This window comes from Kogia breviceps, chromosome X (genome assembly GCF_026419965.1).
Source record: "Kogia breviceps isolate mKogBre1 chromosome X, mKogBre1 haplotype 1, whole genome shotgun sequence".
Taxonomy (NCBI): domain Eukaryota; kingdom Metazoa; phylum Chordata; class Mammalia; order Artiodactyla; family Physeteridae; genus Kogia; species Kogia breviceps.
The window spans coordinates 92642570-92668559 of NC_081330.1; the positions used below are offsets into that span (position 1 = coordinate 92642570).

Genomic DNA, 25990 nt, shown 5'->3' on the forward strand with positions numbered 1-25990 from the left:
CCTGTTGATAATTAGAGAAAGGGTTCCCTTAGAGTTCCAGAACCAGATTCCTGTACCAGGCTAGGGCATCTGTTCTTATAGGGAGTGAGGACTGGGGTTCCTGAATAAGGCTGGGCCAGGCACATTTCCACACAGGTTCTGAGAGGGGTTTCTTTTTTTTAAATTTTTTATTTTCTTTTATTTATTTTTGGCTGAGTTGTGTCTCTGTTACTGTGCGTGGGCTTTCTCTAGTTGCAGCGAGCGGGGGCTACTCTTTGTTGTGCTGCACGGGGCCATTGCCGTGGCCTCTCTTGCTGCGGAGCATGGGCTCTAAGCGTGCAGGCTTCATTAGTTGTGGCTCGCGGGCTCTAGAGCGCAGGCTCAGCAGTTGTGGCACACGAGCTCAGTTGCTCCATGGCATGTGGGATCTTCCCCGGCCAGGACTCGAACCCAGCCCCTTGCATTGGCAGGTGGATTCTTAACCACTGCGCCACCAGGGAAGCCCCAGAGGGGTTTCTTTTTTAAAAATATTTATTTATGTATTTGTTTTATTTGGTTGCGCTGGGTCTTAGTTGCGGCAGGTGGGCTCCTTAGTTGTGGCATGCAGGCTTTTTAGTTGTGGCATGCAAACTCTTAGTTGCAGCATGCATGTGGGATCTAGTTCCCTGACCAGGGATCAAACCCGGGCCCCCTGCATTGATAGCGTGAGGTCTTAGCCACTGGACCACCAGAGAAGTGCCCTGAGAGGGGTTTCTGTTCAAGACGAAGATAGGGGTTCCTCCAGGGTAAGAGGGCTGGGGTTCCATGGGGCAGACAGGCAGGAGGCTTTTACAGGGCCAGGGCACGCTCCTGTAAGGAGTGTGGACTACTGTGATTCTCGAGTGGGCTAGTGTGGTGACTTGCTGAAGGGGTGCTGTTCTGTTGAGGACAGCTGCTCACGCATACTGTGTTCAGGATGTGTGGGCCCACAGTCCTCACCTCTGGGGCTTCAGGGGGGAGAAGCTGTAAAGAGAAGCAGCCCAGTTAAGTGTGAGCAAGGCTCACTTTGGTAGGGGAGGGTCGCCCATCTAAAATCCACTCCTTAAACTCAGCGTGGTCAGGGCGAGTTCTGAGCCTCAGTTTTTCATTAGTAAAAGGAGCATGAGTGTACTTTCCTCAGTCTTTTGTTTTTCAGGTATTCATGAACTAAAGCAACTGAAGCCCCTCAGCCATTGCGAACCCACAGTGAGCACTCAGTTAAAGGTGCTACTTGCTGTTAGGAGCCGTTGGGAAGTCTGAGCCACGGAGCCTGGCTAACCCTGTGCCATCAGCTGTGTGGCCTCGGGTGAGCCACTTAACCTGTCTTGCTTAGGATGTCACCTGACTGGGTGACTGTTTCTGTGTAAGGGTTTGTTAAATGGAAGTAAAGATTCCACTCTGGGGGGAGCAGTTCACCCAGGTGAGTAGGTGTGTTGGGGAGGGAGATGGTACTGTGGGCAGCTCCCCGACCTCCAGGGTCTAAATATCACCCCCAGAGGCTATTTTGTCCTCCTAATCTACCCCTCTCGTTCTCTACCATTTCCCACAGGGCTGCAGGCTGAGCTGGGCTGAAAGAGATAAGAGATGAGTGACAGGAAGGCCCACGGACAACCTCATGGTCCCATACTGGCCTTCTGACCTTCTTGACAGCTACCATTCCTGCCCCACCCCTTCCTCCCTTTCCTGTCCTCAGCATGTCTAATGTCCCTTGGAAGAGGGTCCCTAGCTTGCACCGACTGAAACTATACATGTTGACGTTTCCATAAATATGTGTACACAGGGCTGCTCCCATTGTCAGTCACTGAGAGACACTGACATGGCCCATGCCACACAATATGCTCACACACACACAGACTTGCACAGAAATACTGTCATCACCAGACCCACAGAGACATCCTGACACACAGACCCTCACGGTCACACTGTTATGCCTCACACACTGTCACACAGTAGTTCTTGTTCAACTTTCCAAAATGCGTATGGATCCACTTCTGTGCCCAGTGCATATGCTGTCGTGCTGTCTCAAAGGTCACCCCGAGTGGTGCACAACCCCACGTGTTTCCTCAGCGCACGCTGTCGCGGGCACACCTCCACGTCCGCTCACACAGTCACTCGTGCCCGGCCTCTTGCAGGCATCTGGAGTCACGCACATCGTCTCATACAGCCTCATCCCCGCTGCCCGCTGCACACCGGCTCTCACCATGACATGTGGCTGCACGTGCTGTCTCATGCAACCTGGATGCTGTCACACGCGGTGTCACATATTCTGTTACAATCGTGAAGCATCGCGTGCCATCTCACATGGTCACACACGGCAGCCACACACTGTCATCAAAGAATCACGGACACTGATACACAACACAACCCCCCACCACTGTTCTTTATTTAGTCCCACACAGACTCACACATTCAATTTCAGGACTCTGGTGGTTTTATTTTACAAAAGCTTTGAATGTCCACGCCAAGGCTTGTCTGGGGCCCAGAGGGTTGGGTTGGACAGACATCTGGCTACAAGAGGGGAGGGACACTAACCCCTGCCCTGAGGCCATGCTCCGTGCCCTCATGAGCTGAGTGGGGCCACCACAGTGGTGGTGGTGGTGGGAGGCATGGGGCCTGTGGGGAAGGAGCCTGTGGGTGAGCCCAACAGGGGCCCTGGGAAAGGCATGAGGTGGCTAACAGGTCCTGACAGCACGACGGGGCCCAGGCCTTGGTAGAGGTGGGCAGTACCAGGTGGGCCCAATGTCAAGCCTGAGGCCACCTCCCCACAATTCCCACTACTGCTGCCCCCAGCCACCACCATGAAGCTGCCAGCTGGCCCTTCAGCTGCTCCTGTACCTCCTAGACTCGATCCCCGTTTCTTTTTTCCTTTTCCAGATGCCTTGCGGTTTCGAGTCTGGATACCATCCTTCCGCATGGTCAGTGGTCGGTTCACCTGCCAAGAGGGAGGTCATGGGTGTTTCCCAACTCCACATCTTGCCTCTATGTCTCCTCCAGGGATACTCTCTCCACCCCACTTCTTAATACGGAATTGGTTCAAGGACTAGGAAGGTATCGTCCTCAAGAATCCCGAGGTTGTGAGGCCCTGAGCTTGGGAAAGCCTTTCAGGCTACTGCGAGCTGCCCCTGGTCTAGGACGGGGGAGTGGAAGTTCCCTGATGGCCAAAGGAGGAGGAGGGAGGAGGGAGGAGGTGGAAGAAAGGAGATGAAGGAGTGGAGGAGGGAGGGGTGGGGAAGGTGGAGGGGGACGGGGGACGGAGGAGGAGGGGGGAGAATAACACGGAGAAGGGAAGGGAGAAGGGAGGAGGAGGAAGGGAAGTGGGAGGAGAAGAGGGAGGCTCCGAGGCCCCGGGGCACCTGGTGTAGCTTGTAGTAGAGGCCGCAGGCATTGCACACAGGGTCGCCACTGGCGTTTCTCCGCCACAGTGTGGTGGTGGTTGTCTGGCAGTTGGTGCACTGGGTACCTGCCCGTTTGCTGACAATCTGGGGGAGAGAGAATGTGAGGATGAGCACACTGGTGGGTGGAGGACTAAAAGAGGTGAGGGTCAGGTTAAGGCAGGGTTTCCGACAGGGTAAGAGCTGGGGGTCCTGTGTGGGTGGGACAGGACTTCCTGGCCAGAATAGGGGTTTTGGGTATTAAACTGGGGAATACACCAGTAGTACCCAACTTTGACCATCCACTGGAATCACTTGGGGAGTTAGAAACAGTCCTGATGCCCAGGCGGCACCCCAGACCAATTAAACCAACACATGTGGGGAGGACCCCAGGCCCTAGTGGTTTTGAAGTGCCCCAAGGTGATCCCAGTGTGAAGCCAAGGATGAAAACTGCGGTGCAGGGAGAGGATGGGGTTCCTGCTTGCAGACTGTGAGGATAGGTTGAGGATAGGTGGTCCCGTACAAAGCTGGCTTCCTATGTGGATGGGGAAGGGGTGGGGGATGTGGGTTCTTATAGAGCATGAGGACTAGGATCCCTGCACAGGGTGAGCACAGCACAGGGTGACCCAGGCGGGCCTGGGTCTTACCAGGCGCTTCTTAGGCCGGATTAGGGGCCTGTTCTGCCCGTTCATCTTGTGATAGAGGCCACAGGCGTTGCACAGGTAATGGCCCGTCCTGTCCCGCCGCCACAGCGGGGTGGCCGTTGCTCCACAGTTCACACACTCTCTGGCCTCTGGTGGGGTAGACGGAGGGGAAGAGGGAGCCAGGCTCAGTCCAGCTTCGCCCTGGACCACCCCCCCCCTGCTAACCTCCACCTCCCAGTCCCTTTTTGAGAACCTCACCACAGGGGGTTAGGGGCAGAGTTCCACGAAGCTTGGGGGAGGAATAGGCTGCTGGATTGAGGGGGCTCCCAGTGGGAGAAAAGAAGGTACTGGAAAAGTCGGGGCCCCCATAGGCACTGCTGGGGACTGGAACTGATGAAGGCAGTGCAGGCCCCAGTGTCAAGAGGTCTGGACTCAGCCGCTCTGTCTTTAAGGTCTCCAGGAAGCTGCCACCGCCTTTCCCATCCAGATCTTCTGGGGCCTGGGAAGGGGAGTCCTCGCGGGTGGGGCACGCAGTCGAGGCAGGGTAGAGCCCGGTCTTGCCATAGGCCCAGCCAGCATATGGTGAGCTCCCTGGGATGCCTTCCATACAGTTGAGCAGTGGGTACACCTGAAAGACTATTGGGGGGTATGGAAAAGGAGGAGGAAAGAAGAAGAGCAATCAGTCTAAAGTCATCTTGCTTTCAGGGTCTAATGATGTCCAAGAGCCCCAACATGGTGGCCAAGTTTCCAACCTTCCTACAGGTGACCAGGGTAGCTACTGGCCATTGGGTGACTCCTGGGTCCTGAGCCCCACTGGTCACTCTGGCAACTGAAATAACCTCCAGCCATTTCCAAGTGGGCTTTGAGGATGATTTGTTGGGATTTGTAGCCCATAGATCAGTTGGCAACTCGGGCCACCACCTACTTCCAACATTGCTTCCCAGTATGGTTATCCCAAGATTGCACGCTGGGGAGCATTGGCATTCCCAGGTCTGGACTTAACTAGGGGTCAGCATAGCCATGTGAAGGCTTCCGACCATATTCAGAATGACTTCTTAGTAGGATTCTGCCTTAGCTAAGGGTCTTCATGGCTACCCCAATAAAACAGAGCCAATGCCAAGACAGCTACCCAAAGAAGTTACCTGGGGAGTGTCTGTAGGCCTCAGCATCCCTGTAGTAGGCCAGTGCAGCAGCTGCAGCCGTGGCGGTGCTGGGGGCGGTGGAGGAGGCTGCTGTATCCAAGCCCTCAGGCCCAGAGGGGAAGAACACCCCCGATTCTGGTGGTGAGGACACCAAGGCAGGGTCCATAAACTGGGGCAGGGGTTCAGAGGTCCCCAGAGCCCCGAGGCCAGGGAACTCCATGGGGCCTGTGGGGTTTGACCTGTGAGCACAGGAGGGGTCCTCAGACACAGAAGCCCTCCTCTCCCCTCTCCACCCCTTCTTCCCTCCTTTCTCCCTCTTCCCACTCCATCCCCTCAATCCTCTTATCCCCCCTTTCCATCTCCCTAGTACCCTCCTCTTGCCTCCTCTCCCCCTCCTCTTCCTGTCTCCCCTCCCTCATCTCTCCCTTATCTTCCACTCCATCCTCACTCCCCATCCTGCTCCTTTCCCCTTCTTCCTCATTTATCTTTCCTCTCCTCCTCTCCCTCTTCCGCACCCTCCTCTTCCTCCTCTCCCCTTTCTTCTCCTCGACCTCCTCCCTCCCCCGCCTCTTCCTCCTCCCTCCTCTCAGCTGCCCTTCTTTCTCCTCCTCCTCCCCTTCTTCCTTCTCTTTCTACTCCTGCCTCCCTCCCTCTTCTCTCTTCTTCCCCTCTTCCTCTCTCCCTCCTCCTCTTCTCCCTGGTCCCCCTTCTCTCCCTCCATCTCTTCCTCCTCCTCCTCCACCTCCCCTTTGCTCAGCCACCTCCCCCCTTCCCCTTTCTGTATCTGCTCCACTCCTCTCTCCTCCTCCCTTCCCCCCTCCCCGTCTTTTGTCTTCATCCTTCTCCTCTCCCTCCCTTTCTGCTCATTCTTTCTCCCTCTCCTCATTTTCTCCTCTCCTCCTCCTCCTCCACCTCCTCTTCTCCCTCTGCCCCCACACTTTCTCCCCTCCTCCTCTAAAAGAATCAAGGTGGGGTGGGCTGGGGTATGGACCAGAGTCCCTTGAACTCCTTGGTCACCCCCCTGGACCTTGGGGTTCACCCTCCTGTGCTCCCCAACTTCATCCCTATCTGTTGCATCTTGCCTTCTGACTTTCTGAGAAACCCCATGGTTTCCGGCTTGACTCTCCCCTCCCCCACCTCCGTTGGGTCTGCAGACTGAGGGCCCCTCAGTTCCTCCCTGCTCCATGGGGGGGGTCAGTACCCCCACTGCTTATCTCTGCCATCCCCGCCCAACTTTTGAAATCACCCCAAGGCCACTGGCTTCCTCCGAGGAGGGGGACAGGTGGGAGGTGTTCCCTCTACCCATACCCTGTCCCCTGGGGAGGTCTGCCATAGTTCTGCTTTCAAGTTCCTTCAGTCCCCACCATCCTCAGGCCTCAGTTTCCCTATCTGCCAGATAGGACGTGGTGACAGGGCTCGAGCTAAGACTTAGGAGAAGGCAGCTCGGTCTCTCTGCCCCTTTGCCTCTGTCCTTCCCTGTGTGTATCTCTGTCTCCCTGTGTCTCTTTCCCTGACCCTGTTTCTTCTCAGGTCTGGCTCTCTGTATTTCCCTCCCATTTTTCTATGCTACCATGATACATCTTGCTCTCTCTTTCTGTGCTTTTATAAATGTCTAATGTTTTCCTCCTCCCTTTCTCTGTCCTCCCATGTCTCTGTCTGATTGTCTCTCTCCTTTATCTCTCTTTTTATCTCTTTCTTTGCCCTCTGTATCTTTTTCTGTTTTTCTTTTTCCCTCTCCATTCATCTCTCTGAATGACTGTACATCTCTCCCACTCTGTTTCTTTCTGCTTGTTTGTCTCTTCCTTAGTCTCTCTCTCTGGGTCCTCTGGCCTTATTTCCATGTCTGTCTGACTATTCCTGTACCCATGAACACACCCTCCTGCACACAGCCCCAGATGAAGAGGCAAGAAACTTACCCCTGCCCCTGCCTTGCCCAGTGAATCTGAAGGCCTTGGTCTCCCTGTCTGTAGGGTGGAGTGATGAATATAGAGAAGACCATCTTCCCCGTTTATGTGACCCATTGTATAGACAGGCTGAGAGTTGGGCCCGGGGTTAGGGGTTGTGCTGGGCTAGAGATGGGCCTGTCAGTGTGCCCACCACCAACCTCTAGGGCCCAGGTCACCTGCTGTCTCTCCCTAGGGAGAGTGTTTTGCCTCCTCATCTCCTCATCCATCTCCTTCCTCTCTGTCTCGCCATGATTCTATCTGTATCTCTCTCTGAGTTCCTGTCTCGCTCTCCTTTTCTGTTCCTGGGTCTCCCCCTCTTTCTTGTCTCTCTGTCTCTCTTACTCTTTCTTTGAGTCTCTGTTTTTCTTCTTTCTCTTCATGTCTCTGTCTTTTGCTTCTTTTCTCTCTCCATCTCTCTTTGTTTTTCCTCCCTTCTCTCTGTCTGTTTGTCTCTTGCTCTTTTTGTCTCTATCACCGCTCTTCCTTTATCCCCTCATTCTCACCTCACCACCACTCCCAATCTCCCTCCAGCCCCACTGCCCCCCATCCCTGCACCTTGTACCTTGGCGGGTCCAGGACTGCCCACCCCTCCCATGGCAGGGGCCCAGCCCCCCCACCCCCAGTTATCACTCTCCGGACAGAGATAAAGTTTATCTCCAGGCTGGAGGATATGAAAGCTCCTTATCAGCTGCCCCACTAGAGTAAGTGCTGCCCCAACGGGCAGCAGGCAGCAGGCCGGCACCCTCAACTCTCCCTCCGCCCAGCCCCTCACCCCAGGTAACGTCCCTATCCCAGCCCTCAAGGTAGGGTCCCTTGGGACTGAAGGGAGCAGAGCTGGGATATGGGGGCAGATGACTCTTGGTAGAGTTGGAGGATTGGGTATGGGGTTGAGGAGTCAGAGGTTTGGAGAACAGCTATGGAGTTTGGGGTAAGCAGATATGGGTTTGAGGAGCAGAGAAAGGTCTGCTTGAAAGGTCCCATTTGGGGATCAGAAATAAGTTGGGAAAGCAGAGACAGGGTTGGGGGTCAGAGGTAAAGTTTGAGAGAGAGAAAGTTGAGAAGTTGGAGATGTAGTTTAGGGGTCGGGGTGGATTCCAAGAGTCATGGAAAAGTCTGAGGGTCCAAGGGTTTTGCTGGAGCGGAGGTGGAGTTTGGACAGGCAGGCAGAAATGTGTCTGATGATTAGAGATGGCTTATGGGAGCACAGGAGGAGTTTGAGAACAGAGATAGAATTGGAGTACAGAAAGATTTGGGGCCAGAGAGGACACCTGGGGGGGACACAAAAATATTTGGGGGCTAAGATGGGGTTTAGGGAAGGCAGACATGAGGATTCATGTGACAGAACAGATTTTGGGGGGGTAGACTTGGTGTTTGGAGTGACAAAGGTTTGGGGCAGAGATGGTTTTAGGGGATCGGAGAGAAGTCACAGGGAACAAATATGGGGTTTGAGAGGTGGAGATGGGGGTAAGAGCATGGAGCTAGGGTTTGGCAGGCCAGAGACAGGTTTGGGAGGTCAGAGAGAGGATTGGGGGCAGAGACAGGATGTTGTGGAGTAGACAAGGGCTTGGGGAGCAGAAGGAGGTACGGGGCGACAGGAGTGAGCCTTTGTGGAGAATTCAGAGACAGAGACAATTTTGGGCGAGTGAAAGTCAGATTTGGGGCAGAGGTAGGATTTGGCAGGATGAAAGCATGTTTCAGGGTGCAGAGGTGGGGTATGGTGGGCAGAGTTAAGGGATCAAGGGAGCACAGATATCTTGGAAGGAGTGGGTGGGAGGCAGGGCAGAGAGAGGTGGGGTTTGGGGAGTAGATTTGGAGTAGAGATGGGGGTTGGAAAGACAGAGATGGTCTGGAGGAGCTGTCGGGATTCAGGGGTGGTAGACACTTTGGGGACCAGTGGTGGGTTGGGGAGCCTAGAGCAAGCTGGGGGAATAGCCTTGAAGTAAGGGGCAGCAGGCCCAGGTTTTGCCTTGCTGGGGGCTCTTGAAGGGCTGAGACTGACCTGGGCTGGTTGGTGCGGAGGGTTCAGCTGCTTTGGGGATGTGGCGAGCTCAGTGTGATCCCAGGGGGTGTCCTGGCTGGCCTTGGCCTTTGAGGCTCCCTTCCTCCTTCCCTCCCTCCCTCCCCTCTCCCTCCTCCCTCCTCCCCAGGGAGTGGCTGGTGCCCCAGTGGGTGGGGCAGGCCGGGGAGGGGGCGGGCCCCCCTCCTGGTGGGGCACCTCTTGGGCAGTGGGGGCCTTCCTCCACCCCACCTGCCCACCCCATGGATTCTTGGACCCTGTTTGACTTGGGCTTCTGTGGATTTCAGTGTCCAGCCAAACAAAATGCGCTGAAGCCAAGATAATATAACGAAAATAGCAGATGTGGTTTCATGACCCCTCTGGGCTTTTCAGTGAGTGTTTGTAAAGCCCCTACTGTGTGCTTAGCCAGGTGTGGGCTGGGCCCTTATGTATGTGTCTTCGTGGCCAAAGGGAGAGGAGGTATGTGACTGTACCCATTTTGCAGGTGACAAGAATGAGGCTCAAAGAGGTTTGGTGGGAATTTGAATCAAGATGTCCGTGAGACATCTTCAGGACCCAGGCCCACCCTGGGGACCAGGCCAGGACTGGCGGGAGGCAGAGGCACATTCACTCAGCGCCCCACTTGGGGCTTACGCCAGCTCCGGCCTGCCCTGGGGCAGCAGATAAGTCTTATCAGATGGAGGCCAGTGTGGCTGTTGGCTCCGCAGTGGTAACAGGCTGTCTTGGGATGGGGGGCGGGGCTCGGTGGGGGACACCCAGGGACAGTGGCCTCAACTCCTTGCCCTCAACTTCTTGCCCGCCATGCGGCTTTGGAGGCGGGAAACAGGTGGGACTTGGCGCTGGTTCCTCTGTGGGCCCTTGAGTAGGATAGGGGAGGGGAAGGGAAGGAGGATTGAAGGGAGAGAGAAGGGAGAGAGGCAGAGAGACAGAGAGATGGGGATGGGGAGATGCAGATAAACAGAGAGAAAGAGACCTAGAGCTGGGAGGAAACAGAGGGCACAGAAAGGAATGAGAGACAGAGAGGGGTGAGAGATGCACAGAGAGAGCCAGAGACAGTTAAGGACAGATAGAAAGAGCGGCAAAGAGAGCAGGAGACAGGTAGAGATGGACAGAAGGGGAAAGATAAAGCCTGAAAGTGACAGAGGCCAAGGATACAGGTGGAGAAACTGAGAAGGGAGAAAAAGATGATGTAGAGAGGGAGGCAGAGACAGAGATTCAGAAACAGAGAGTCTGAGAGGAAGTCCATGAGACCCCAGGTAGTAGCCTGGGGTATGCCCTGGGCAGGTGGTGCCAGGGTGGGGTGGGAGGGGGTGTGGACGGATGTGGACCCATGTGGCCTGTGGCTCTGCCCTCAATTGCTTAGAGGGACCTCCAGAGAGTCACTGGGCCCCTGCACCTCAGTCCCCTGTCCTACCTCCTCCAAATAGTAACAATGGTGACAAGGACCAGTATCTCATTGCTGACACAGACCTGTGCCTGGCCTGTTCTGGGTACTTTCCCCATGTAAAATCATTGAACACACATGTATGCAGTAGGTGCCCAACTTGGGTCCCTGTAAGACAGTGGGTAAGACTAACCAGTCAATGGCCCTGGGACTCCATGGGACAGGGAGCTCCCCTGACCACCCATTCTGTAGATGAGGAGACTGAGACCCACCAAGGGCAGAGGGCAGGGATGGAGCCCTGGGTCTGTAGGGTCTGCTCACTCACTGGCCCACCCCAGAGGGAGTTTACCATTCTCATCTTACCTCTCTGGGCCTCAGTGTCCTCATATGCAAAATGGGAGATTTGAGGAAGAAAGAGAGCAAGGCCATTTATTGAGCTCCTGCTCTTTGCCCCACTCTGTGCCAAGCCCTCGTCAGTAAGAAGAAAGACAAAGACTCCTCTGACTCAAGTGGCGATGGCTTCAGGACATCCACTCTGGAGCCAGTCCACCCTCATTTATAGGCTGCCCTTATCACCGACTGGCGTGTGGCCTTGGGCGAGTTACTGTCCCCTCTGGACCTCAGTTCCTCATCTGAAGAGATGGGGTAATAATAGCGGCTACTCCATAGGGTGATTAGGGTGACTAAATGAGGTTTAATCCATTAAGTGATTTTAACTCATTTGATTCTGAAATCTCAATAAATATTAAGTATTCTTATTTATTCATTGAGTACCTACTGTATACGAAGGATAGTATTTGGCCCTTTTTTATCAGCATTACTACTAATTCTAGTACTAATGCTAATAATATGCTGACACCAATACCAGTACTAATTCTAATTACTACTATTCTAATATTGATATGAGCACTAATGCTAAATTTAATAGTGACAGTAATAATAATACTAACTGTAATCTAACACGAGTACTTTATGAATATTAATTAATTCTAGAACTAATGATTATTATTCATTTTAATTCTATCAACAACCCTAATGGTAATAATAATAATAATTCTGATACTAATACTTTTCCTAGCATTAATATAATAACAACAGCAGCATTATTTTGCCCTGCCGCCCCAGACACTGTGCTAAATGCTCTCCATGCATAATTTTATCCTGTTCTCACCAGGTCCTTGTGGTATAAGTGCATATAATTACCCCCATCTTCTAGACTGGGAGTAGGTGCAGAGGAATGATGTCCGTCTAAGTCCCTGGGTTCTTGTCTCAGCTCTGACTGATTTGCTGCATGATTCCTGGGGAGGCCACCCTCTGAGCCTTAGTTTCTTTGCCTGGAAAATGGGTATAATCATAGAATCCACCTCAAATGTTGTTGAAAGGCCACTCAACACAGGGCCTGCCTGCATGCCATAAACGGTGAGCTCTGTAGTAGTAACTCTTCTCATTGTTACTATTACTAGAAATAGTGGTTGCAATGTTGGGATGAGGTAGGGAGAGCTGCCCCCCCTTGGGAAGGGCAGGCTGGAGGCATGTCTCAGACAAGGGTTTGGCTGCTGGACCTACAGTCCATTTCTTCATAACTGGAGCAGAGAAAGGGCTCAGGAAGGGAAGTAAAGGGTGGGGAGTGGGGGCCTCAGGGCTCTGCCTCCATCAAGGGCCAAAACCCTGTGGCTCTGAGGCCAGGCCTCACCCCATTCCCTCCCCCATCCCTGTGGAGGGGGCATAGGCCCAGAAGCCTGTGGCTGCAGTTCAGCCAGCAAGGAGGCAGCTGGGAGTGGACAGATAAGGGAATCGGCAGGGCCAGGCCAGGCTTTGGGGGAGACCAATGAGGGTGGGGGCAGGGGTGGGGGTGGGTGTTTGGGCCAAGCATCCTTTCCATCAGGCCTCCATTTGAGACTCAGCCCCAACGGCCTTTCTTCCCCTCTCTTCCCAGAAGTCTTCGCTGACTTGTTCCCTCCCTCCTGGCATCTTCTGGGGCTCCAGAGCTTGGTCCAAGCCCATGGCATTTGGACTATTCTTGTCTAAATCCTACTTGGTCATGGTGTGTAATCATTTTATATGTTACTGAATTCTATTTACTAGTATTTTGTTGTAGATTTTTGCATCTATATTCAAAAGAGATATTGGTCTATAGTTGTCTTTTCTAATTATGTCTTTGGTTTTGGCATGAAGTAAGGATGGCCTCATAAGTTCATTCCCTTTTATTGCCAAGTAATAGTCCATGGAATCGATATACTATAGTTTGGTTAACCATTCATCTGCTGATGGACATCTGGGTTGTTTTCAGTCTTTTTCTAATTACAGCAAACCTGTAACTTACAAACTCATATGTCTCTCTCTGTGCACACACACGTGGAAGAGTTTTTTCCTGGGGCAGGGGACCAGTCTATCCATCCATCCACCTACCCAACCATCTATCCATCCACCCATCCACCTACCCATTCATTTATCCACCCATTTGCTGCCCTTCCTTCCTTCTTTCCTCCCTTCCATTCTTTCCTTCCTTCCTTCCATAAATCATCTATCTCTAGGCATATAACCTCTGGGTCCAAGGCAAGCTGTTTTGTAAAAATAGGCAAGAAACCTGCTACAGCTTTTGCCAAAGCCTTTCATGTGCTGAAACTCACATCCTTAACCATCCTCTATTCCCAACATTTTGGGGGCTCCCTGGGAGTTTACTCATAGGGCATGGCTGAACTACCACCTGGAGACTGTTTAGAGACCAGAGTCCACAGGACTTGGGGCTCCCTCACCTCCAGGAGATCCTCATATGTACTCCTTCATCCATCTATTATTTGCTCGGGGACCGTACTCTCCCCTTTCCTCTTTTCCTGCCTCATTTGCTGGTTCCTCCTCTTGTTTCAGAACTCTAACTGTCCCTGGGCCTCTTCTCTAGTTGACATTTTCTCTCTTGGTGAACTCATCCAGTCTCCGTCTTCAGAGTATCTCCAGAATCTAACCATTTTTTTAATCACCTCCCCTGCCAGCACCAGCATCGCTCACCTGGACCACTGCAGTGGCCTCCTCCTCAGGGTCCCCCAGCTTCCACCCTCAACCCTGCAGTCTATTTTCCTCGCAGCAGCCAGAGGAAGCCTGTTAAATCCTAAGTCAGATCATGGCCCTCGTCTGCTCAAGACCCTCCTGCGGCTCCCCTGTCATTCGGAGTAAAAGCCAGAGTCCTCTCCATGGCCCGTGAGGCCCCATGCGATCTGTGCCTCCACCTCTCCCACCTCACCTCCTGCCGCTCCCCCTCACTCACTCTGCTCCGCTGCATGGCCTCCTCCTCCCTGTTCCTCACACATATTAGCCACAGCCCCTTCATGCCTCAGGGCCTTTGTACTGGCTGTATTCTCTGCCTGGTATACTCTTCCTCCAGCTATTGGTGCGGCTCCCTCCCTCGTCTCTTCAGGTCTGTGCTCAAATGTCTCCAGTGAGGTTTCCCCTGACCATCCCATTACACATTGGAAATTGCCCCAGTGATTTTTATCTGTGTCACCACTTTTCCATATTTTCTTTTTCTCCAAAGCACTTATCCTCTAACACACTTGATATTTTCCTTACTTAATATTATTTCTTTTCTGTCTGTCCCACTAGAATGGCAGCTCCGCAAACATAGATGTGCTTATCTCTTCTGTTCAACACTGTGTCTCCAATGCCTGGAACAGGGCCAAGCATGCAGTAGGTGCTCAATGTATGTTTATTGGTTGACTGACTGAGTGAATGGTGGGGAAAGGGGACAGAAACAGAGGAAATTCGTTCTTGTCCCATCTGTCTACTCTGTCAGGAGCTGAGCCTCAGTTGAGATGAGTCTGAACGTATCAGATCCAAAGGTAGAAAGTGCCACATTCCCCGGGGATGCGACCAGCTAAGGTGCTCCAGGACGAGGTAGTATCATCTGGGCTGTGAAGGCCCCACGGGAATCACAGAGATCTTGGGGTTCAGTCAAGCCAATGTGGTGGAGGAAACAGCAGGCAGCACTTGGAAGGAGTGAGGTGAATCAAAAAGGATGAAAAAGGATGGGTTCACTGACAAGGAGAAATCTGTCAGGGGCCTTGAATTTGAAGGCAATGACCCTAAATTTGGTCCTCAGTGATGTCATACCCTGGTCACTGACCCCCAAACAGCTCAGAGACCTCACGTCCTAGACAAACACCCATACATAAAGCTGAAACAGTAATTAATGAAGAGCTCATATTAATTGAAAGTTATTAATTTATTGGGGCAGCTTGGATGGAGGACACTCAGACATGTTGGTCCCAAACCTGCCTCAGATCCTGAAGCAGGATGTGTAAAGTGCCTAAGTCCTCAGTCCTTAGAGGTTTCTGGGCCTGGGCGAGGGTTTGCAGGAAGGAAGTGAGAGGGCAACATAGCAGGGGACAAGATGGCAGAGAGCTAGCCTCCATCACAAGGAGATGTAGTTGGACACCTCAGTCAGGTTTCTGTAAGGGTCTTGGAAGTAGATGGACATACCTTTGTCCCCTTTTGCCCCCATTCTGGGGACTGGACCCTCCTCAGTGGGGACATCACAAGCCTGAAATGGGAGGAGAGAACAAAAGTCATTCGTCACAGTCCATGTGTGGGACCAAAATTTCATTCTTTACAGTAGCCTAGAAGAGCCCTGTATCTTCCTCACTTCATCTCCTACCATTCTCCCCTCCCTCACCCTGCTCCAGCTACTTACTAGCTGTATGACCTCAAGCAGAGTACCTAACTGCTCTGTACCTCAGTTTCCTCGTCTGTCAAATGGGGATGATAATGTACCTAGTGTTATCTAGTAAGTGGCAGAGTCAGAATTCAAACCCAGGCAAGTCTGGGCCAAAGTTCGTACCCTTAATCCCTAAGCTTTACCCACTTTCCTTCCAAACCAGACTTTTTCACTGATATTTTCCAAAGGAGTCCAGGTCAATTTGCATGAAGTGTATTTAATACCTCAATCTGTGTTCCCCAAAAGGAGGACCAATGACCCCTTCAAATGAAATCATTTTAAGTATTACAAGGACACTAAATTAAATAACAGTGAGTCAGAAATTATTCCCTCTTCAATCCTCTGATTATACAAAGAAGACAGTCTCTGGTGGATGCAAAGTCCTTAACCACTTGCCAAATCTAAATTTGTCAGGCCCAGAGACTGGGGGCAATGGAAGTGGCTATAATCTAATGAGATTGTGATGCTTTTATAGGTGTTTGTTTTTACAGTTACCTCCCCTTTATGCCAAAATATAATGGGTTTTCATTTACTTGGTTGAACATAAATGTTCAACTTTTTACATAAATGTATTTATATAAATAGAGTTTAGGTATAATTTTTTTTCACAAGGATGACATAAAGTTTTCTTTTAAAATACATTTGTGGGCTTCCCTGGTGACATAGTGGTTGAGAATCCGCCTGCCAATGCAAGGGACATGGGTTCGATCCCTGATCTGGGAAGATCCCACTAAGCCTGTGTGCCACAACTACTGAGCCTGTGCTCTAGAGTCCGCGAGCCACAACTACTGAGCCCGCCTGCTGCAACTACTGAAGCCCGCATGCCTAGAGCCCGTGCTCTGCAACAAGAGAAACCACCGCAATGGGAAGCCCACGTGCTGCAACGAAGACCCAACACAGCCAAAAATAAATAAATAAAATAAGTTTATTTAAAAAAATAAAATACAGTTGTTTACAGGGAAAAATGATGTCAACAAAAATAGTGAATAAACAATTGTGCATAGATCTTATCTGGATGTGATGAAACTTGTTATGTCTGAAGTTTGAGTCATGCTTCTGTTTTCACTGCATCTGCAGCAGCTTTCTCAAAAGAGGATGGAAGTCTGACTCACCGCGAGGTGCTGGACCATTTCCTCCAAAGGCTGTGATCAAGCATATATCCAGGGAGCCAGGGACTGGGTGAGCGGCTTTGGGTTCAAATTCCTTTCCCGCCTCATGGAGGTTAAATTTCTGGTCTCCAAAACACAATGCTTTCCGGTCTCCCTATATGGGGAGAGAAAACAACCTGGAACTAAACCTCCAAGATGAGTGTGAGGCAAAGCCCCCTACCTACCCCAACAAGGTTAAAAAATAAAAAGTAGAATAAGGTTTTTGATGAAAAACAGCAGCCCATTGTCCCATGCTTGTCTCATTCCCTAGAGGCAAACTGCTTTCAACGTGTGTATGTGTTTCTTCTGGAAATTATTTCCATACCTCCAAATAATGTTTATACTACCCATGGCAGAGACTGCAATCTGTCTACTTAATATACATTTCTCCCCTTTTCTTTTAAATGCAACCCAAGTTTCAGTGGGGTTTATTGTACACCCAGCTTTAAAAACCTGCATTTCCCAGCATTCCTTGCTGGGTGACCATGTAAGACCAGACAATGAGATGTCAGCAGAGGCTGTGAGCAGTGCATCTGGGAAGCTCCCCGCCCCGCTAAGCTGATGCTTTTTGCCCACTCACTTCCTCCTTCCAGCCACTGCCCAAGCCCTGCCTGCCTACCTCTGGACTGATTGTTGAATGAGAGAAAAAGAAAACTATTTTATTTAACCCACTGGTAGTTAAATTTTCTCCCGCATGCCTCCAAACAAGCCCTAACTGATGTGCCACTATGTCTTGATTTAGCAACTTCAGACATTTTCTATCCTTTCCCTGCTAAGATAAATGAGAATTTAGCTCATCCACATTACTACCCCTCCCAACAAAATTCTGTCATCGGTTTTAGCTCCTCTTTTGGTTCCTTTAAAATTTTAAAATAACCCACTTTCGTCTTTATGTTTTTTGTTTTTTTTTGTTTGTTTGGTTTTTTGCGGTACGCGGGCCTCTCACTGCTGTGGCCTCTCCCGTTGCAGAGCACAGGCTCCGGACGCGCAGGCTCGGCGGCCGTGGCTCACGGGCCCAGCCGCTCCGCGGCATGTGGGATCTTCCAGGACGGGGGCACGAACCCGTGTCCCCTGCATCGGCAGGCGGACTCTCAACCACTGCGCCACCAGGGAAGCCCTCGTCTTTATGTTTTGATGGACAAACATAGTATCTCATTGGCCCAACTATCCTCTTCATCATGCCTCCTTCTCCTGTGCCTCTCAACTTCTGCCATTATTTAATTTTTTTTTTTTTTTTTTTTTTTTTTTTTTTTTTTTTTTTTTTTTTTGTGGTACGCGGGCCTCTCACTTGTGGCCTCTCCCATTGCGGAGCACAGGCTCCAGACGCACAGGCTCAGCGGCCATGGCTCACAGGCCTAGCCGCTCCGTGGCATGTGGGATCTTCCTGGACTGGGGCACAAACCTGTGTCCCCTGCATCGGCAGGCGGACTCTCAACCACTGCGCCACCAGGGAAGCACTGAAAATCATTTTTATGTCCCTTTCATCTCACCATGATAGATACTACATCCATTCTATCAGAAAATGACTTTATTTCACTTGAATGATAGTTCGGCTGAGTATAGAATTTGAGGTTGTAGGTTATTTTCCTGCAGCTTTTTATTTTAAAAAATTTAATATTTTACTTTTAAAAATAAATGTATTTATTTTATTTATTTATTTTGTGTCTTCATTGCTGTGCTGGGGCTTTCTCTAGTTGTGGTGAGTGGGGGCTACTCTTCTATGCGGTGCACAGGCTCTAGGCATGTGCAGTAGTTGCAGCACGCAGGCTTCAGTAGTTGCAGCACTCGGGCTCAGTAGTTGTGGCGCGTGGGCTCTAGAGCGCAGGCTCAGTAGCTGTGGCACACGGGCTTAGTTGCTCCGCGGCACTTGGGATCTTCCTGGACCAGGGATCGAACCCATGTTGCCTTCATTGGCAGGCGGATTCTTAACCACTGTGCCACCAGGGAAGTCTCTAGTTTTTATTTTTTTAAAATAATATTTATTTATTTGATTGTGCCAGGTCTTAGCTGCAGCATGCAGGATCTTTTTTTTTTTTTTTCAGTTGTGGCATGCAGGCTCTTAGTTGTGGCATGCATGTGGGATCTAGTTCCTTGACCAGGGATCAAACCCGGGCTCTCTTCATTGGGAGCACGGAGTCTTAAGGAGTCTTAACTGCTGGACCACCAGGGAAGTCCCCCCACAGCCTTTTAAATATGTGGCTTCGTTGTCTTCCTGAATCTGGTATTGCTGATAAGAAGTCTGATGTTAATCTGTTTTTCATTCTTTTTATAGATGATGCATCCACCCTCCACTACTGCAGCTCTTAGGACTTTTCTTGATCCTAGATGTACTGACATTTCACTCACGTGTGTCCAAATAACGGGGGTTGAGGCTTCATATGCCTCACTATCATTGTTGAGCCACGCAAGACCCTTCTCTAGTTCTATTTGTGTGTTTAATCTTTTTATCTCCTTTCTTTTTTTTTTTTTTTTTTTTTTTTTTTTGCGGTATGCGGGCCTCTCACTGTTGTGGCCTCTCCCATTGCGGAGCACAGGCTCCGGACGCGCAGACCCAGCGGCCATGGCTCACGGGCTTAGTTGCTCCGCGGCATGTGGGATCTTCCCGGACCAGGGCACGAACCCGTGTCTCCTGCATCGGCAGGCGGATTCTCAACCACTGCGCCACCAGGGAAGCCCTATCTCCTTTCTTCATTCCTGTCCCCACCCTGGGCAATGATTTTAATGTGTTTGATGTTCATCCTTTGGTTTTTCATAAGTTATAGTAAAAGGTATATTTTTTAATGTGTATATGTTATAAATGGTACCATGCTATAGACTGGATTTGGCTTTTTCATTTTTCATTCAGCATGATCTTTTAAGAGCTGTCCAGGGGCTTCCCTGGTGGCGCAGTGGTTGAGAGTCCGCCTGCCGATGCAGGGAACATGGGTTCGTGCCCCGGTCCGGGAGGATCCCATGTGCCGTGGAGCGGCTGGGCCCATGAGCCATGGCCGCTGGGCCTGTGCGTCCGGAACCTGTGCTCCGCAACGGGAGAGGCCACAGCAGTGAGAGGCCCGCGTAACGCAAAAAAAAAAAAAAAAAAAAAAAAAAAAAAGCCGTCTTTCTTGCTATGTATATATCCAGTCTGATATTGCATAATTCTATTTTTATGCATAGCATTCTGTGTTAGTTTTGCCCCTTCAATTTAAGACACATTCAGTGTCTGTGCATCTCCCACTTTTGAAGTTGTTCCAAATTCTCAAGGATTGTAGTCAATCTCTGGAAACCTCCTTTTTACCTTGAAGCTTTTTTTCTTTTTCTTTTTTTTTCCGTATGCCGGCCTCTCACTGCTGTGGCCTCTCCTGCTGCAGAGCACAGGCTCCAGACGCGCAGGCTCAGCGGCCATGGCTCACGGGCCCAACCGCTCCACGGCACGTGGGATCCTCCCGGACCGGGGCACGAACCCGTGTCTCCTGCATCGGCAGGCGGACTCTCAACCACTGCACCACCAGGGAAGCCCGAAGCTCTTTTTCTTGAGACCTTTCCTTCTCCTGATCCAAACTGGACTGATTGTTTTCTAGGTATCTTTCTGGATCTTACTCTTGGGATCCACGGTGTCCTGACTTTGATGTCTTTCTTATTCCTGGATTAATCACTCATTTTGATATAGCATATTCTCAAGTAATTTTCAAAGCAAGTAGGCAAAGTTTCTGTGTCTTTTTATGTCTAAGAATGTTTCATTCTACACTCACCTTGATTAATAGTTTGGTCACAGAATTCTAGGTCGAAATGTTTTCCCTCAGAATCTTGAAGTTGTTTTTCTTCTGGTCTCTGACTCTTGGGAATTCTGAAATCTGCATATTTCCTTTTCCTTTGTAGTTGAACTACTTTTCTTTTTAACCTCTCTGAAAGCTTCTAGGAGATTTGTTTTTATTTTGATGTTCTATAATTTCATAGGAACATATTTAGGTGTCAGTGTGCCGGATACTCAGTTAACCCTTTCCATATAAAGACTGGAAAGTTCTCTTGCATTATTCTATGGTAATTTCTTCCCTTCCTTTTTCTCCATTCTCTCTCTGGAAGTCCTACTATTCAGAGTTTGGAATCTCCTCCACTGATCCTTTAAACTTTTCTAACAGATCTCGTGTGTGTGTGTGTGCGCGCGCACGCGCGTACACACACGCGCACGCACGTGTATGTTTTGGAGTTTTAAGTTACTTTTTAAAATTGTATAATCAACTTTTACCCCACCTGCAATTTGGCATTTGGGGAAGTGATTACCTTGAAAGTCATGACCTCCATGCCCAGGATCTTAGAATAAAACATAGAGGTGTCTTTGATGCTCTTTACTGTCATCACAATGTGGTCAAGTTTATGGATAAGACACAGGGAAGGGGTCTGACTGTTGTCCCTCCATGACTAAAAATAGAAAAAAAAAAGAGAAGAGACCACACTGCCACTGGTCACACCCATGTTTCCTGTGTTTCCTTCTCCCCACCTCCTCTCACCTCCTTGGTGACTATACTTCCTTCTACCCCCGTTTCAAGGGGAAAGTCCTGGGAGGAATCTTCAGTACTTATTGCTCATGTATGGATTCACAAGAGTCCAAGTGTCTGCCATGACCATTCTCCACTGTTTTCTTGTTCTTTTCCTCCTTCCAGAGGGATAGAGGTGAAGATAGGGGAGTGGAGACCAAAACCAAACTCTCCCTTATTTTCCCTGAGCTGGAATTGATCTCTTGTAAGAAATGATAAGACACAGAGGAGGCCCAACCCCATGAGTACAAGCCCTTTATTGGCCAATTTAACCCAGTCCCCTCCTTTCTCACTCCACAGTTACGATAACAGAGGACTGGACAAGAAGGGAGCATCTCAGATGCAATAAATGTTTCTGGGCATGTGTGCCTACGGATCAACTTTGACACCCAGTGGGAGGGCACACAGCCCCACCCCTCACTTCCTGCCTTCAGCACACCTTCCACCAGATCTTTCTCTTGCTCCCCATTCTTTAGTAATTTGTATATTTACATTTCATCTGCTACAGGATTATAAGATGCCTGTGCACCATAAATTGCAGAGCATAGTGGTTAAAATAACAGATTCTGGAGCGAGACTGACATTTTACTCTCTATGCCTTGGTCTCCCCTTCTGGAAAGTGGGCGTGATTTTATATGTGTTTTATAGGACTGTTGTGAACAATTTTAAAAAGAGTTGGGGGGAATTCCCTGGTGGTCCAGTGGTTAGCATTCAGCGCTCTCACTGCCAGGGACCCAGGTTTGATCCCCGGTTGGGGAACTAAGATCCCACAGGCTGGTTGGGGACGGTATGAGGGGGGTGGCCAAAAGAAAGTGGGGGGGGCTTAGGACAATGCCTGACATAGCAAGTTCTGTAAGAGTTAACAATGATGATGATGATGATGATGATGATGATGTCGTGGTCATCTTGTTAAAATTCCAGACTCTCTGCCATGACCCCCAATCTCTACGGCCTCATCCATTGCTCTTGAACTCCAAGCCACATTGTCCTTTTGCCTGTTCCTCATAAGGGCCATCCTTGTACCTTTAGCCCTCAGGCCCTTATTTTATTTTTAAAAATTTATTTATTTATTTTTGGCTGTGTTGGGTCTTCTTTGCTGTGTGTGGGCTTTCTCTAGTTGCAGTGAGCTGGGGCTACTCTTCGTTGCGGTGCGCGGGCTTCTCATTGCAGTGGCTTCTCTTGTTGCGGAGCACAGGCTCTAGGCACACGGGCTTCAGTAGTTGTGGCATGCGGGCTCTAGAGCGCAGGCTCAGTAGTTGTGGTTCACTGGCTTAGTTGCTCCGCGGCATGTGGGATCTTCCCGGACCAGGGCTCGAACCCATGTCCCCTGCATTGACAAGTGGATTCTTAACCACTGCGCCACCAGGGAAGTCCCAGGCCCTTATTTTTAAATTAATTTTTTTAAAGTGGTAGAACAAGTTTTGTTTTAAATACATTTATTTATTTTTGACTGTGTTGGGTCCTCGCTGCTGCGCATGGGCTCCCTCTAGTTGCGGCGAGCGGGGGCCACTCCCGTTGCAATGCACGGGCTTCTCATTGCAGTGGCTTTTCTTGTTACGGAGCATGGGCTCTAGGCACGTGGGCTTCAATAACCATTGTGCACAGGCCTAATTGCTCCAAGGCATGGTCCGGGGTCTTCCCGGACCAGGGCTCGAACCCGTGTCCCCCGCATTGGCAGGCGGACTCTCAACCACTGCACCACCAGGGAAGTCCCAGGCCCTTATTTTAAAATTAATTTTTATTGGAGTATAGTTGCTTTACAATGTTGTGTTAGTTTCTGCTCTACAGCAAAGTTAATCAGCTATATGTACACATATATCTCTTCTTTTTTGGATTTCCTTCCCATTTAGGTCACCACAGAGCACTGAATAGAGTTAGAGTTTCCTGTGCTATACAGTAGGTTCTTATTAGTTATCTATTTTATACATAGTAGTGTATATATGTCAATCTCAATCTCCCAGTTCATTCCACCCTCCCTTTCCCCCTTGGTATCCATACATTTGTTCTCTACATCTGTGTCTCTATTTCTGCTTTGCAAGTAAGTTCATCCGTACCATTTTTCTAGAGTCCACATATACACGATATTATATGATATTTGTTTTTTTCTTTGTGACTTACTTCACTCTGTATGACAGTCTCTAGGTCCATCCACCTCACTGCAAATAACTCAGTTTCATTTCTTTTTCTGGCTAAATAATATTCCATTGTATATATGTGCCACATCTTCTTTATCCATTCATCTGTTGATGGACACTTAGGTTGCTTCCATGTCCTGGCTATTGTAAATAAATCTGCAATGAACATTGTGGTACACAACTCTTTTTGAATTATGGTTTTCTCATGCTATACCATGCCCAGTAGTGGGATTGCTGGGTCGTATGGTAGTTCTATTTGTAGTTTTTAAGGAGCCTCCATACAGTTCTCCATAGTGGCTGTATCACTTTACATTCCCACCAGCAGTGCAAGAGGGTTCCCTTTTCTCCACACCCTCTCCAGCATTTATTATTTGTAGATTTTTTGGTGATGGCCATTCTGACGAGTGTGAGCATCAGCTTCGTAAGAGTAGAGATTCCTGTTTTGTTCCACACTGAATCCTAAACAACTAACAGATGTTCAATAATATTTGTTCAGTTAATGAATACTACAATAATTAGGCCCAGTGCCTGGCACAAATCTGACTTCTATTCTATTCTATTCCATTCCACCATGCTATACCATTCCACCCTATGCTATTTTATCCTGTTCTATTCTACTGTGTTCAATTCCATTTCAAACCATTACATTTTTAAACAATTGATTTCACTTGAGCCCCAGCTTTCAAAAAGTACTGTGCTTTTCTATATTCATGAGTGAAGGAGGCATTAGCAAAATTCCTGAGTTCTCCTGTCCTCATGGATATAGAGGATCCATATGAACACAGAAGCAGTAGAATGAGAAAATGACTGACATTTGGGCTTCATTGAAAATAAAGTCATATGTTTAAAAAAGTCTTATTAACCTTTTAATGTCTGTAGGATTCGTAATAGCACTCCCTTTTCAGTCCTGATATTGGTATTCTATATTTTTTCTCTTAATTTATTAAGAGGAAAATACAGAAATTACTAATAGGTTATTAATCTGTTCAAAGAAACAATTTTTGACTTTATTGATTTTCTCTGTTGTATGTTTGTTTTCCAATTTACCAGTTTCTGCTCTTATGTTTATAATTTCCTTCCTTCCACTTTCTCAGGTTCAATTTGCTGTTACTTTTCCAGACTCCTGATATGAAATCTTAGGTACTTGATTTTCAACTTTTCTGATCTATAGGCATTTAGAGCTACAGATTTCCCCTAAGCACTGCTTTAGCCACATCCCCAAACTTTGATCAGTTTTTGGAAATCAGCTCAACCTACTCCTCCCATTATTCAATGCCCTGCTAGCTCACATTCACTCCCCGGATTCTGCTTTGCAGATGCAGAGCTCCATCCTTGCAAATTCAAGGGTAAGCAAAGCTGGCTCTCTTAAGGAACTGGGAGAAGGCCCATGTGGCTTAGAATCCAAGAGTGAGACAGGAGGAGGAGGGGAAGGCAAGGCCACATCATGCAAGGTTTTCAAGGCGAGGTTAGGGAGGCTGGTTTTGAAAAAGATGACTGAAGAAAAATGCACAACCTAAAAGTTGCAAGTTATGCTTTATCTCAGGACCTTACTGAGGACTGAGGACTGTAGCCTAGGAGACAACCTCACAGGTAGCTCTCAGAAACTGCCCCAAAGAGGTAAGGGAGGAGCCTGGATATATAAGAGTTTTTGCTGGAAAAAAACCCCAAAACAACCATGTAGTCAAACATCAAAAGATTACTGCTAATCACAAAAAGCAGACATTCCAAGTTAATGATTTTAGTGCTTTATGTATGAGAAGATGCAAGAGTCTGGGCTCATTGAAATCATTTCTCAGATATGCATGTTAACTATCCAGGGCCAGTATCCTGTTTTTCTCTGTCCTAAATTCCCCCAGGGCGCACCGCTGGGGGTACAGTGGTTGATGGCTTGAGGGCAGGCAACATTCATTGTTTACTGGAATGGCAGGCAGCATTCCCTTTCCACAAGCAAGACAAAGTAATCACTTAAGCTTATGGTGTGCCAAACCTTGTTCTAAGCACTACACAAAATATAATCCATTTTATTCCTCACAACAACCGTATATGTATATACGTGTATTATATATGTAACTATATATAAACTAGAGTATCCAAAATATGCTTCTCTCCCTCCTGCCTCCTCCACAGGGAAGGCTTCTATCTTTCAACAAAGTCCTCTTCAAGGTCTGCTTCAGGGTGCCAGGGACCCCTGGAATTCTTCTTGCAAACCTCAAGGTCAACGCTGTTTCCTGGCCCCTCCCCGCCTCACCCCACCCCATCCAGATGGCCCTGGCTGAACTGGCTCCCCAGAACTGCCCCGAGGGAGCCGGGAGGCGAGCGGAGCAGCAGCCCACTCCTGGCGGGCATGCTGACGGCAGACTGTGTGTTAGAGCAGGCACTTTCCGTGTCCCTCTGCTGCCCTCTGCTTGTCTTTGAAAGAGGAAGGAAGAGAGGACGGGAAAATGGATGAAAGCACAGCGGGATAGCCCTCGTGAAAGGGAAGCAGGTTACCAGGCCCAGCTGGGAACGCCCAGCCTTGGCGCCCATACCCGTGCCCCAGACCCCCATGGGCCACGCTGTTCACCTGCTTCTCCGAAATCCTGCTCCACATCCTGGCTGGCAGCCTGGAGGGCAGATGGCGCAGCATGGTAGGTTTCCTTGCCCCTGGCCTCCAGACAACCCTCTGGCTCAGTGCCTGGAGATCAAGGGGCAGGAATGGGAGGGCCACGGACTGGGGACTGCTGGTGGTGACTGAAGTAGATGGAGCAAGTATAAGGACTCTGACATAAAACTCAGCACCTCGAAAGTAAAAACTTAAGGTGTGTCTTAGCCAGCTCAGGCCACCATAATATAGCACTATAGACAGGTTGGCCAAAACAACAGAAATTTATTTTCTTACCATTCTGGAGGCCAGAAGTCCAAGATCAGAGTGCCAGCATGGTTGGGTTCTGGTGACATCTCTCTTCCTGGCTTGCAGATGGTCATCTTCTTGCCATGTCCTCACATGG

At 49.5% G+C, this 25990-nt stretch overlaps 2 protein-coding genes across 3 annotated transcripts; both read right to left on the reverse strand.

Moving 5' to 3' along the window:
• Positions 1 to 2557: 2557 nt before the first annotated feature.
• Positions 2558 to 9154, reverse strand: GATA1 (GATA binding protein 1). 2 transcript variants are annotated; one of them, XM_059051443.2, is made up of 6 exons: positions 9100 to 9154; positions 5155 to 5393; positions 4271 to 4648; positions 4016 to 4161; positions 3351 to 3476; positions 2558 to 2929 (listed from the first exon to the last, which is right to left on the reverse strand). In XM_059051443.2, exons 2-6 carry the CDS (start codon positions 5372 to 5374, stop codon positions 2558 to 2560), a joined length of 1242 nt encoding a protein of 413 aa, XP_058907426.1. In that variant the 5' UTR covers positions 5375 to 5393; positions 9100 to 9154. The 2 variants fall into 2 exon arrangements, with proteins under 2 accessions (XP_058907426.1, XP_066879288.1); XM_067023187.1 differs by lacking the exon at positions 9100 to 9154 and adding an exon at positions 5976 to 5992 and having other exon boundaries at positions 5155 to 5396.
• A 5752-nt stretch (positions 9155 to 14906) lies between these two features.
• On the reverse strand, positions 14907 to 25629 carry GLOD5 (glyoxalase domain containing 5). Its single transcript, XM_059050210.1, is given in 5 exon segments — positions 14907 to 15035; positions 16322 to 16352; positions 16354 to 16472; positions 20615 to 20752; positions 25567 to 25629. Coding segments are annotated over 5 exon segments (480 nt in total).
• Between the last annotated feature and the right edge of the window lie 361 nt (positions 25630 to 25990).